This window comes from Trichinella spiralis, assembly GCF_000181795.1.
Source record: "Trichinella spiralis strain ISS 195 chromosome Unknown Scfld4, whole genome shotgun sequence".
Classification (NCBI taxonomy): Eukaryota; Metazoa; Nematoda; class Enoplea; order Trichinellida; family Trichinellidae; genus Trichinella; species Trichinella spiralis.
The window spans coordinates 9,454,482-9,467,549 of NW_003526943.1; the positions used below are offsets into that span (position 1 = coordinate 9,454,482).

General features: G+C 28.2%; 3 protein-coding genes across 3 annotated transcripts; 1 reads left to right on the forward strand and 2 right to left on the reverse strand.

The window, feature by feature from the left end:
• Positions 1-959: 959 nt before the first annotated feature.
• Tsp_02347a (alpha-(1,3)-fucosyltransferase) lies at positions 960-3,145 on the forward strand (the record flags this gene model as incomplete). Its single annotated transcript, XM_003378096.1, has 4 exons — positions 960-1,710; positions 1,741-1,843; positions 2,433-2,559; positions 3,116-3,145. Coding segments are annotated over 4 exons (1,011 nt in total), but the record flags the coding sequence as incomplete, so codon positions are not given.
• Positions 3,146-7,132: 3,987 nt separating this feature from the next.
• Positions 7,133-9,881, reverse strand: Tsp_02346 (hypothetical protein). The gene is made up of 2 exons (XM_003378097.1): positions 9,695-9,881; positions 7,133-7,914 (listed from the first exon to the last, which is right to left on the reverse strand). Exons 1-2 carry the CDS (start codon positions 9,879-9,881, stop codon positions 7,133-7,135), a joined length of 969 nt encoding a protein of 322 aa, XP_003378145.1.
• A 2,389-nt stretch (positions 9,882-12,270) lies between these two features.
• Positions 12,271-12,938, reverse strand: Tsp_02345 (conserved hypothetical protein). The gene is made up of 3 exons (XM_003378098.1): positions 12,785-12,938; positions 12,685-12,742; positions 12,271-12,538 (listed from the first exon to the last, which is right to left on the reverse strand). Exons 1-3 carry the CDS (start codon positions 12,936-12,938, stop codon positions 12,271-12,273), a joined length of 480 nt encoding a protein of 159 aa, XP_003378146.1.
• Between the last annotated feature and the right edge of the window lie 130 nt (positions 12,939-13,068).

A 13,068-nucleotide genomic window follows, 5' to 3' on the forward strand; every position in this document is an offset into this window, starting at 1 on the left:
GGCTTCATAATTAATTTCAAATATATAGCTTCATAAAAAAGGGAATATTTTTGGGAATTTTTACATACATACACACGCATGCATATTTTATGTTAAACAGGTGACTTTGATACACTTTCAGATATATGCATTGCTATTATAATAAAGATTTAGGCGTTATTATGTGAAGAGAACTAAATTTGTATTTTTTCAAAGTTCTAAGTGTAGAACATGAATAAATAGTCAGTTATGCGATTACTGTTAGCACTAACAGAATGATAATGACAGTAGCTACGTTTGGCATGTCTGGCGCTCATTTTACACATTTATAAATATTAAGCAGGTAATAAATTGAGTGACATGAATTTGCATCATAGTTTCAAAAACTTTGTTATGTTTATAGCTTACTTTCAGTTTTATAATCTAAGACTGTGCAACCTAAAATGAATTATCTCACTTTAGATTGTTAGTTTTTTTGAAGAAGTATTTGAAATCTTTATAAAAAGAGTGTCCAATTCATAATAAAATTTACTCAATAAATAAATTATATGGGGCTGTATTTGCAAGTTATTTATTACATAGCTATTTTCATCATTTTGATAAATAAAAAACATTGTTTTGATATATATATATATATATGCATGCGTATTATCAAATGTAATCTTTAAAAATGCAATCTTAAAATGTAATCTTCAAATGCAAATACATTTGAAAATTTTGCAAAGTACAGTTCAAAATTTTAGACTATCGCTTAAATTATCATTACTGTATTTAAATAATTTTATTTTGTCATGTGCAGAAGCAGATAAAATTCCCATAATGTATGGTGAATTTTGCTTGTATACTTGTGAGAATTTGTAAAAAAATTGTAAATGTTCATCACATCAGTAGTTGTAATAATATCTTTGATTTATTTAAAAATTAAACTGTACATTTTTTTAAGGTGTGTCAAACTCATAAATGAAAAAGTTTATTTACAGAAAATGAAAATTATGTTTTGGAAAAAGTTGCCTGTGATAATTACTGCTGCCTGCATATACTGTCTTCTTGTTGTCACCTGGGGCACAGTAAAATATGCTTCACAAAATACAGTTAAAGAATTACAGATGAAACTGATGGAAATAAAGTTTAAATTTGGAATATTCCCAAGAGAAAGAGTTTATGAAACAGCTACCCCACATTTATGGCCAGAAGAATCACCAAATAACGACAGAATCATTGAACAAATGAAGTTTATTCCTCCGGTTATATTGAACAAAACAATACTTGTATCATTATTCGAAGGTTATGCAGGATGGGATTTGCCAAATCAAAAAGCAATGGACAATTTATTTACAAACTGTCCTGTAAATAATTGCAAAGCAGTTCCAGATTACAGTGCAGTTAACGAAGCTGATGCAGTTTTGTTTAGAAGAATGGTGCCTCAGTTAACATCCAGTCATCATCACCAAATATGGATTTTTTATAGTCTCGAATCTCCTCCACATTCGATAAATTTAGAATCTTTAAATGGTTTGGTCAACTGGACTGCAACGTATCGTTTAGATTCTGATATTGTTGCCCCATATGGAAAATTTGAAAAAGCTGAAGTCAGCATTCTTCCTGTAGATACCTCACGAAAGACAAAAATGGTTGCTTGGTTTGTATCTAACTGCTACACAAACAGCAAGCGGGAATTATATGTAAAGCAGTTGAAAGAGTACATAAGTGTGGATATATATGGCGCATGTAGTAATAAGCGATGTAAAAAATTTTCTTCAGATTGTGAGAATATGCTAGATAATGATTACAGGTTTTATTTGTCATTTGAAAATTCATTATGCAAGGATTACATCACTGAAAAATATTTTCACAACGCTATGGAGTAAGTTTTTTGTTTTACACACAAACAGTAGTTTATTTATCTGCAAAATCTTGAAATTTTAAAAATAATAGGCAACAGTATCTTTAGATAGATCGAAACGAAACATCAAAATAATATTTTGATGCAAATAATGAGACTGTTCCAATCAAATAATGTAATTATTAGATAAGTATTTGCCGTCTGGTTTTACACAACTTAATTATATATATATATCTACATGTGTATTCTCTTTACCTATTTTACTTAAACTTTTATTTTTTTTGCATTTTTATTTTGCGCAGAATTTCACTAGTGGAATGTTGCAGTATGTGAATACCAGATGCAACATTAATAGTATTATATTACGATAATAAATTAACAATATTGGCACTATTTAACAATAGTCTTAGTGCAAACTACTTTCATACGCCTTTAAGATGTGAAAATTATATAATAGGAGCAATATAATTTAAAATTTTGCTTCACATTAGCATCTGAATTAACTGAGCATTAAGATAAATATATAATAGATGAGATTTTATAATTCATAGCATACAATTCAGATAATAAAAAGCAGTTTATTTTTATTATTTTACATTGCAATTTTTAGACATTACATAATACCAGTTGTCATGGGTGCATCAAAAGCTGAGTATGAAAAAGTTTCACCTCCACATTCATTTATCCACGTAGATGATTTTCGTTCACCAAAAGAGTTGGCAATATATTTGAAAAAGGTTGCACAAAATAATACATTGTACAACAGCTATTTTGAATGGAAGTCACATTACAGATTGATAAATACATATTTTTGGTGTAGATTGTGTTCTTTGCTGAATTATCCAAAGAGAAAAGTTTACAATGATTTGCAAAACTGGTGGGCTCCTGTATGCCGCTAACATAAATATGCCTTCATTAATTATTTTAAAATAGTCTTATCCTTTAAAATTATAAAAAATTAATAAGATGTGATTATTTAAATTGAAATATGTTTCTACATTATTTAAATTATTAATGTCAAAAAATGAATCTTTACGACTACATTTGCTCAAGCATCATCTTTTAAAAAATTTACTTTGATAGTGCTTTTCTTTACGACAGAAATTATTATCTTGATGCTTTTTTTTACTCATGATGCAGTATTTTAGTTAATAAAATGAAACTCTGAAACATTTGAAAGTGTGCTTTTTACTTTTTTCCAAACAGGTTTCCATTTATAAAGCAAAGACCTTTTCCCCAAAATAGTCGACCAATGCAGATTTCTTCATTTTTTTCAAATTGTAATTTTTTGAGATCAACGCTGCTCGTACGCCTTTGCTCTAGAATGCCCAAAATTCCAAATATTTTTTTGCTTTGTAACTTTCCATGGTTAAAATTTAACTGAACATTATTAGAATTCTCAAAATCTAACGGGCCAAATTGATGTCTGGCATCCCAGCTTGCTCCAATGTTTTCAGGTACATATTTTAGTGATTTGCTAATATCCAGCTTGCTCAGCAATGACTGTAAATAGTGCCCAATATTATTACCATGGGAATGCTTGACTTGTAAATTTCGCTCTTCTCGTTGATCAAGAGATTCTAGACTATTCATGTCAGATATCAAAAATAATAAAAGAACAATTAGCTTACGAAAAGTAGTGGACAAAGTGGTTGAGAATGTATGATGTAAGAGTATGGTCAGCAATAAGAAATGAGTCATCCAAAATTTGTTGTAACTAATGCCGATTGCTTTTATTTTTGAATTTCTGACGAGCAGTTAGTTGATTGATGAAATAAATATGATTAGCTTATATTAGAATTCTATTTAAGCACTGACGCTGAAAGATATTTTTGCCCTTTGTTAAAACAAATTTTCAAGTTTAGTAAAACTGCAATAATTTTATTTGAAATAGGTCAACGGAATATCATGAAGCATGAAATAAAAGCAATTTACACGAAACAGGATGTCCAACTTTGTAAAGCTGTCAACTGCACATCACACAAAATAATAGAACACAGTATTTTTGTAGTTATTGCTTTTCATGCAACTGAAACAAGCAAATGTTTTATTTTTTTAAAATATGTTGTAAACAACTTTTCACAACAACAAAAATGTTAATTATACTCAGATGATCAAGTTTCTTTAAAGGTAAGTTACCGTTGCAGAATTTTTATCAGTTGACTTGTTTCCTCGCTACATTAATTTCTTTAATGCCAAATTGTGTTTGTTGAATGAATTGCTTCTTTTATATAATTTGACTGAACAGAAGACTTGTTTAGCAAATGTGTTTGCTTTTAATAATACTGAAAAATTTTGCAAACATCACTTTAAATTGCTTGAAGCTAATGCTACCTTTTCATTTATACATACTTGAATGCAATCAAAATGAACATTTAGATGTATGTTTCTTTGTTAAATAAACTTCAAAAAATTTCCTCATATTTATATTTTACAATGAATGAAATATTATTTTGTTAAAATTTTTAATGCAACTGTTATTTATGCTTACTAAACTACTTAAATTTATGCAATACTGCTTCATATCTATACTGTTTATGATGTTATATGCAAGGTTGAAAGGACCCAAATAAAAGATTCGTTAGGAAATAATTTAATTTTCTTTAACTTTACCTAAAATTCTTTCTTTGTCATCGTATGTCATGCCATTTATGAAATGATATCTAAACTTATAACATATTTTACTAATGTTTTCAGTGTTTATACATCACTTGATTAGTACAAATAAGGATTCAATTTTTATTAAATAATGTAAACTTTAACATTTACTGCAAGTTGATCTATTAATAAAAAGCAGATTGATAAAAAACAGCCAAATAAGTAATATTTCTCAACAGAGTAATTAGACTTATTCATTCATTTATTTACTTAATTAATGATAAATATTTGATCGCTATAGTCTGACGTGTATTTACCTTTCAAATAAAATTTGCGCGCTCATCTGTTTGCAGCAGCAGTTTGAAAAATGCGCTTTGAAAAGCAGAAACATAATTAAACAGCAAAAGATATACTTTCAATTAATCAATATTTTTCATATGTGCAAAATTTACCTTTTACAAAAAGAATAAAAAAAACATTTAGAATAATGTATTGTTTGAAAATTTGGAAATATTGACAACTTTCTACATTACTTAAGTAAAAAGAAGAAATTTATTATACAATTATTGTGCTATTCTATTTGGATAAAATGATAAAAGAATAAAATTACTAAAATAATTTCAAATTTATCACTTTAATAATAAATCAAATTTAACTGAAGTTATGGAAACATGCAAATTAATGCATCAAACAGTGACAGTATTACATAGTAATTATTGTTGCATTTTCATAGGATGTTTCGTTAGAGATGCAGCATGATTATCAATTTTTATTCTGAGTAGAATGAAAAGTAAAATTTGGAAATCATAATTTGATAATTTGCTTTCTAATTTTCTATTGTGACTGTAAAAACTAATTTTGTAATCACTATTATTATTATTATAACAGTTGATAATGCAATCTGAATAAAAATTTTATGCTAAACAAAATTTTATAAAATAATAAACAACAAAATGCTGCATTTGAAACATTCAGTGACTAGAAATTTTATCAAACAGAATGACCAATTTGAAATGAATAAAATTGAATATGAAGAAAAAAATTAAACTGTTTATTGCTAGAGAAATTTGTAATTAAATGAACTACTGTTGTCATTGCATGTATGCTATCAGATAAACACAACTTTAATTAAACGTTCTCGATATAAAATTGGAAATCTGACAAGTGCTTCTGATATTTATATTTCACTCAGCGCTTCCTTAGTTCGATAATGAACATCGAAATAATAATGATCCGTTTCTTTAAATTAGGATAAATGTAACCTGTTCGATTTTCTTGTAATTAATGAACACATCATATGTAAGCTGATAAATTTTGAATGAAGGTAAACATAAAATTTAAAAAAATCATTTAAAACAGATACAATGCAATGTGCTTTTGTTTCGGTAATTATTGTATTTAAATTGTATTCAAATAAATTAAAAAGTATGAAATATATTCAAATTAAGTAAAACCTGCTATAACAGAATATGATTAATTAGCAAATTATTTATGATTATGTATACTGCTCTCTAATTAAGTGGTGAAATATACGACTGAAACAAATTTATAATAAATACTGACTAATGTAGAAAAGCAATGCTAAATTATAACTTATTAAATTATAAGATTTATAAATTTATTAAATTATAAATTTTTAAGATTTATAATTCACTTATTTATAATTAATTAATTATTTATTTATAATTAATAAAATGATTTATAATTAATAAGATATCATGTAATAAAAAATACATTCATAGAGTATATGAGCATATATAAATGGTATATAGATATAAATAAATCCAATATGCACAAATAATAAATTATAATGAGAGCATTTTATCCAATTAAATTTTATTGATTAGATAAGATTGATTTTTATCATGCAGTACGTGACTCTGATGCAACTTTCAATCATGTTTAGATTTCAAAGCATGCAAAAGATTTTAGATTTTTTTCAAAAATATTTTTCATACATACGTAAATTTACATTCAAATACAGCAGTTACGTAATGAATAATGCCATCAAAACAAATAATATATAGGCTTCTTTATAAGAAAGGTTTCATTTCAATTGCAATTTTTCAGTTTCATTATTGTATTTTATACTTTTTATTACTGCAATTCAGTTTTTCGTTTTTTGCCCTTAATAAGCAACATCATCTTTTGACAAATGCTTTAAATAGTAAATTTAAATAGCCTGAAACATTTTTGGAGCAAATCAACTTGTTTTGCATTATGGGAGAAAAATTATAATCAAAATCCTCAATGCAATCTTTTTATAACATTTTCTCTAATAACGAAATCCTCCAGACAATTAATTTTTAAAATTTATTTAATTTTTAAATTATGATAAGCAGATCCATCGAAAGCCATTCAAATTTTATATTTAACATTTCAACTTTAGACGAACGTTTCCATGTAATTCATTAACTGACGTTTTTATCAAACTTTAAATACAGTTCAAACTGTTTATTTTATTACGTTGACATTTTGAGATTGTAATCTTATTAATAAGTAGCAGTGAATTTTTAAGTTTTTCTTTTTAAAATCATTTCCTAGTTGCGTTTTTGTAAGTTAAATTAATCAAAGCTTTTTAATAATAAATTAATTTTGAAAATGACAATATTAAGGATAAAATTTTTTCCTTTTTTATGTTAGGAAAAAATACAACATACGTTTGGATTTTAAGCAAGAATTTTCTATGGTAATAAAATTTTATTTCAACAATCAACGTTGCATTGAAACAGTTATCATTTGCGAAGTTTTTTCTGAAGGATAAATCAATGACAATCTTTTGCATACAAAAAGCCGCTTAAATGTGCGACTTTTTATAACAAAAAAAGCAGCATAAACAGACATGCTGAAAGAATGCAAAATCCAAGCATATTCTGGACTAAACGAATCCCACGGAGAAAACACCCAGACGAGATGAACTAAAGACGGAATGGTAATCATTGTAAAAGTAAATGTAGATGTGATTGCAATGCTTTTCATTATATGAGCTTCCCGCTTCAACTGCTGAGCACGTACGGCATCAGTAATAGCTTTTGATATTTTCAGCAAATGTAGTGCAGTAGCAGATAATAAAACACTGGCAATGCTAAGCAATGAATTTTGAAAATTTTGATAAATGAAATAAACATCTGAGACAGTGCTACGCAAGTAACACAAAGCGCGGACGGCTTTTCTTTTATCTTTGATATACAAAGCGCTTACAAGCGATGCAGTGGCATCTATTATAGGCAGGAATGTGCATAAAAACAGTAAAAGCTGTCTTACTTGAGGCAGTGGTTTCTGGCAATGAATAGCCCGGATAATTATAAACAGTCGTTCCACTGACATGCTGAACACGTATACAGCCATCATGCAATTGCCAATTACATACATTGCCAAATGAGGAGTTTGAATCATGCATCCAATAGAAGTTGTGTATTTCACGGCAAGATCCCTTTCCACTAACCTTCTTATATAAGCATAAGATAATGAAAAGGATGTAACAAAATTTCCAGCTGCAAAACCTACAATAATTATAATTTATACCTTATGTACATGCGTACGTATATGTATGTATATGTATATGTATATGCATATGTATACATATAGATACGTATTTCATTTCTTTGTAAAAAATTTTTTTAAATGAAGCTGTAAAAAAATATATACATGCATAATTTATTCATACATAAATATTACATTTTAAAATTAACGTCGTTTTAACATAAAAAATCATTTGATGTACTTGTTTTTCATGTTTGAACATTTTACAAAATTGTAAATTAAATTGCTTTTTCGAATAAATAAATAGACTTTATTAAATGCATAGTGATTAGAAATGCCATTACAAGAAAAGTAAATAAATAACAGTATATTTAAAAATTTGCAATAATTAAAATAATAGCACACTGTCAAGAACTAACTGCTGCTTTGACTAAGTGGAGCAGTTCAAAAAATCAAAACAAAATTCATTATTTATATCATCATTATAAAGTCTAATAAAATAAATAAATTTAATGCATTTATTTACATTAAAAAGTAAAGAAAAATGATCTCATAACATACTTGTATGACATTCGCAGTAATTTTTAATATATACATATTACATTTTAATTATTTCATACTGAATAATTCATTTCAGTTTTTAATTAAAGAATGAAATTTGAATCTGAGACTGTTATTTACAAAAGTGACATTAACTTTACAATTATTTTCTTCATGGTGCCCAATATGCACTCGGAAATTCATTCTATTAAAACTCGAAACCCTTTTATTATTGATCAGTTTGTAATAAATAACTTCAACTTAATTTTCTTGATATAGAACTAGCATTTTTTGCAATGATAAATTTTTGATTAATTTGTAGTACATCGTTAATGCTCAAGATTTAAAGTAAGCAAAAAATTTGCTGGTTTCAGACACTGATAACAACTTTTAATAAGTTTTAAAAATACGGTAACAGTTTATCAGAACAAAGCGCTAACAGATTAAAAAATGGCATTACAAGCATCTATTATATCAACATATACAACTGAAGCAGCAATTGCTTTGAGATGTTCAAATTTCAATTGTAAAAATATTTTTTGACAAAAAAGATATTTTGCTCGCATAGTTTCACAATTCAGACTTTTCGATTTTTTTAAATCGATGAAGAGCTGAAATTTTTCAGACAAAAAAGATAAATCATGGAAATTAAACAATGAACTGCCACTGAAATTATAATGCTTCAACGGTTACTGAGTAGTTATCACTTTAAGAGTAGCCGTTTATATAAAATCGTGACATCTATTATTATGTTTATTGTAATAATGTAAATTATAATTCTTTAGTAGAAAATATTTTAGTAAGAGGTTTAAATAAATGCTTGTGATTTATTTATACAGGGCCTATTGTTGTTAGATATATGACATGCAATTTTGGATTTTTTCCAAATTTTTTAAATGTAATGACAAATATTCAAATATGATTGGTAATATGATGACAAGAATGTTATTGACATAAAATAGACAGATATTTTATAATTTATCTTACTTTTACAGACATCTTATAAGGAAGATTTTTCAAATTTAAAATTGCGGTGACATATAAATTTTTTCTGCATAATAGACAACTATTTTTAGTAATTTTATTTCCAAAAACAAAATAAAATATTCAAACTCTTGAATATGAAAAAGAATATTTCCATTTCTAATTATTTTACTAAATAAATGTGATTTGAAACTTACAAAAAATGGATATAGTTCAACAAATTATGCAATACAGAAGGACGAAAAAGTGAATAGAAACTGAAATTACCTGCAATAAAAATTTGCTTATTAACCCGTTCTTCATTTTTCATAATAACTAAAAGTAGCATGTTGAGAACAGAAGCAAGGACAGCAAGTATTGCAATTGCTAGCCATGTGTTGGTTTGTTCATGAAAGTCAGCTATCTCTTCTGACAGATAATGAATGCTTTTGTTATGATCAATGTTGATCATCATTATTTAACAACCGCTCATATAAAAACCATTTTCAAGCCAAATTTAAAACATACGAATGAAGAAAAGATATTATGCAAAATGCGTTGTTACAGGGTAATTTTCATTTGCTTCATTCAAACGATATATTTCAACTGCAAGTGGATTTAATAGTGCTGAATAAGAAAATATCGATTTATTGCTGGTAGTATTGGCACAAAGCAGACATTATATTCTTTGTTTGCGTGGAGTTTATTTAAAGGACTTCAAAATGAGTGCGTTTTAAGTTCTAATTTCTTGTACTACATGAATTGCCTTCAATGCCACATTATGCATAATGGAAAAGCATTAATTGGTTCTAAATGTTTGTATGATTAGATCTATTGGATGAACATTAATGCAGCAGATGTATGAATACAATTTAAATAAGTTAGAGAGAAAATAATGTTGGCATTCATTTGTTGTACAATGAAAATTGTGAAAATCAAGTTTATCTTTACAACAACAAGCGCTGTTACAAATTTTTACTTATTTGCTTTAGATGTAAGAAGCAAAATAAATATTTCTATAATTTCATAACGCCTTTGTTGCCCTTTTTAAACAACAATATTTTATGTTTTAATTTTTTTCAATAAACTATTAGTTATTCATAGTGCACAGTAGCAGAAGCTAACAGTTTAATACAGCATTTGAAATCTCACTGTCAGAAATCAAAATAAAATTCCAGACTTGATGCTTTTTTGCTATTATTGTTTGTTCTTCAATATGGTTTATCTTTTAGGTGAAAAACTGAACATATAAAAATTTTGCAAATCTTCAAATATAATAAGTGGTGGATATTTTTACATTTTATTTTGATTTCAACGTAATTGTACATGTTAGCGACAAAACCGTTGTCGCTTGTGAGCTAGTGGACTGTAATTTTTATACGGCGGCAGGTCAAATCAACAATGATCACCTAACCGCATCCGACCCACGTTCGTTTTTAAAAGTGACACAAAGCAGGATAAATTTTTAGCTTTAAAGACAATGCATCATTAAAGAATGCAGAAATGCAACATTAAAATGGTAACATAACAGTTCTTACTTTACTGTGACGATTTCTGAAGATGACTTTGCCATGTGTGCTTATTGAATTTTTATATGAAAGTTTAATTACAACCTAAGAAAGTTATTATTTGTTTAAGAGTTTTAATATGTCTGATTAAATTGCTTAAGCATAAGCTGAATATTAAAAATTACGATTCAATGAGTATATAATTCCCCTTAATATACGTTTAAGGTATATTAAGTAAATGAATGATAATATCTATCATTCATTACATTTTACTCATATTTGGCTAATAGCTTAATGACTTACTAGAGATCCAAATAATAATATCATTGTTGACCCTGATGCAATGCTGGCACGTGCCAAGAAAAAAAACTGGGTAAAGCATGCAGCCAGAGTGAACTGGACTGGTCACTGCAAGAAAAAATGACTTTACAGCTTTAAGCATTGACTGTTCGTTGTAAAAATGACATTTCATAACACTGGTTAATAATTTTCTAGTGATAAACAATGCGGTTAACTTATAAGTAGATTAACGATTGATTTGCTATGCAGCGATAATTTGAGCATTAGTTAATATTTGGCATTTCTACATTGACGATCAGCAAGAAAGAAAAGCAGATTTTTGATCAAGTGAAGCATCTTCTCTATAATTCAAACGAACAATTTTTAGTCAGTTAGATCTAGGACAGGCATACTAACAATAAAATGTGGATGAAGCAAGAGAAGAACTGTTGGTATTAGTAAAAGAGCTTAATGGCGAGACGCTAATAAAAGTACACCATTTGCCATCTGATGTAAATGTGACCGCAGCTGCATTTCAAAAGTTAACCCATTCAGACCGGAATTATTTTTTTCATCTAAAAATTCTGAATTTTTACAGTTTTGATGTATGATAAATATGATCATCATCTGGAAAATTTTATCTGAATTCAGCAACATCTTGGTATTTTTCTGTTCTGTATCATATATAATACTCTTGGTCTGAAGGGGGTATCTTTAACATGCAACGGTAATTATTATGCACAAGCATTTCATATTTTTATGCGTGAATGTTTTATGAATAATCGTGGCAACTACTTGTCAAAGCATTATGTGGTATCATGTATGCATTCACGCCATGCAAATTTCAATCAACTGCAATTTTAGTCTTGAATTTTTCGTTGTTTTTTAATCATTTACTAATTCTTGAAACTGATATAGATAGCACATAACAAGTAATAAAATTGTGTGATTACATGACCCCATATACAACCATGTACCATTGATGATATGGAGTAAAACAGTTCTGACGAGATGTTGAGCAGAGAAATGCTCTGCATTTCATGCAAACTTAATCAGGATAGAACAAAGCTTGCATCTTCAGCGTTTCTTGTCATATTGTGGCCACTTGATCTTTTCGGTAATCAGCTCGTACCTCACTGTGAACAGACCTGGACGTTGATGGTATATCAGCTCCTTGAGGAAGTCCTGTTCTCCTGGGTGGTTGCTCTCTTGGATCAAAGCAATCTTGTTGGTGAAGCAGAACGACTCACTGACATCCGTTATATATGCAGGTAAATACATTGCTTGCTTGAATCGATTCCTTTGAGCTTGCACTCCGTTTTGTACAGTATCTATCAGTTTGCCGCTGCAATGTTGTCTAACCAGAAAAAAGATGCACCTTGTCCAATTTTTACTTTTATAGTCGACACGCTAAAGGTCTGATAGCACGTTATTCAAATCGACGCCACCCATATGAAGATTGTAGTTTTTGACAATATCTGGCACTAAAACCTCCATAACTTTTCACTGCTTTCAGCCCAATCGTTGTTTTTTATGCACTGGATTGACACTAAAATACGTTGATGCCATTATCACCATGTGACTGTCATACCAAGCAACGGCAGTGATCCCAGTTTTATTTTCTGTTCGAAAATCCACAGCTCCTCTTCCGTTTGCTCTGTTTGCTCGCGTTGTTTACAGCGATACGGACAAGTGAGAAGGTTTTTTTGTTCAACAGAAAAACAGAAATAAAAGGATGCAGTCATTTAATGTAAACCAAATTTAAAACCAATAACTTGATGTTGTGAGCACTTCATACACGGTCACAGTGAAATTAATTTAACCATTTTATAATGACAGAAAAAGTCGCAGAGTTACATGAAACATTTGTTGTTT

Bases quoted from the DNA above. Each gene is read 5' to 3' on its own strand.
- Tsp_02346 (XM_003378097.1), bottom strand. From the start codon at position 9,881: ATGATGATCAACATTGATCATAACAAAAGCATTCATTATCTGTCAGAA. The intron at 7,915-9,694 runs GTAATTTCAGTT...TAGGTTTTGCAG, and splicing joins TAAGCAAATTTTTATTGCAG to CTGGAAATTTTGTTACATCC.
- Tsp_02345 (XM_003378098.1), bottom strand. From the start codon at position 12,938: ATGACTGCATCCTTTTATTTCTGTTTTTCTGTTGAACAAAAAAACCTT. The intron at 12,743-12,784 runs GTATGACAGTCA...AACGTATTTTAG, and splicing joins GGGATCACTGCCGTTGCTTG to TGTCAATCCAGTGCATAAAA. The intron at 12,539-12,684 runs GTTTTAGTGCCA...ACAACATTGCAG, and splicing joins AGCAGTGAAAAGTTATGGAG to CGGCAAACTGATAGATACTG.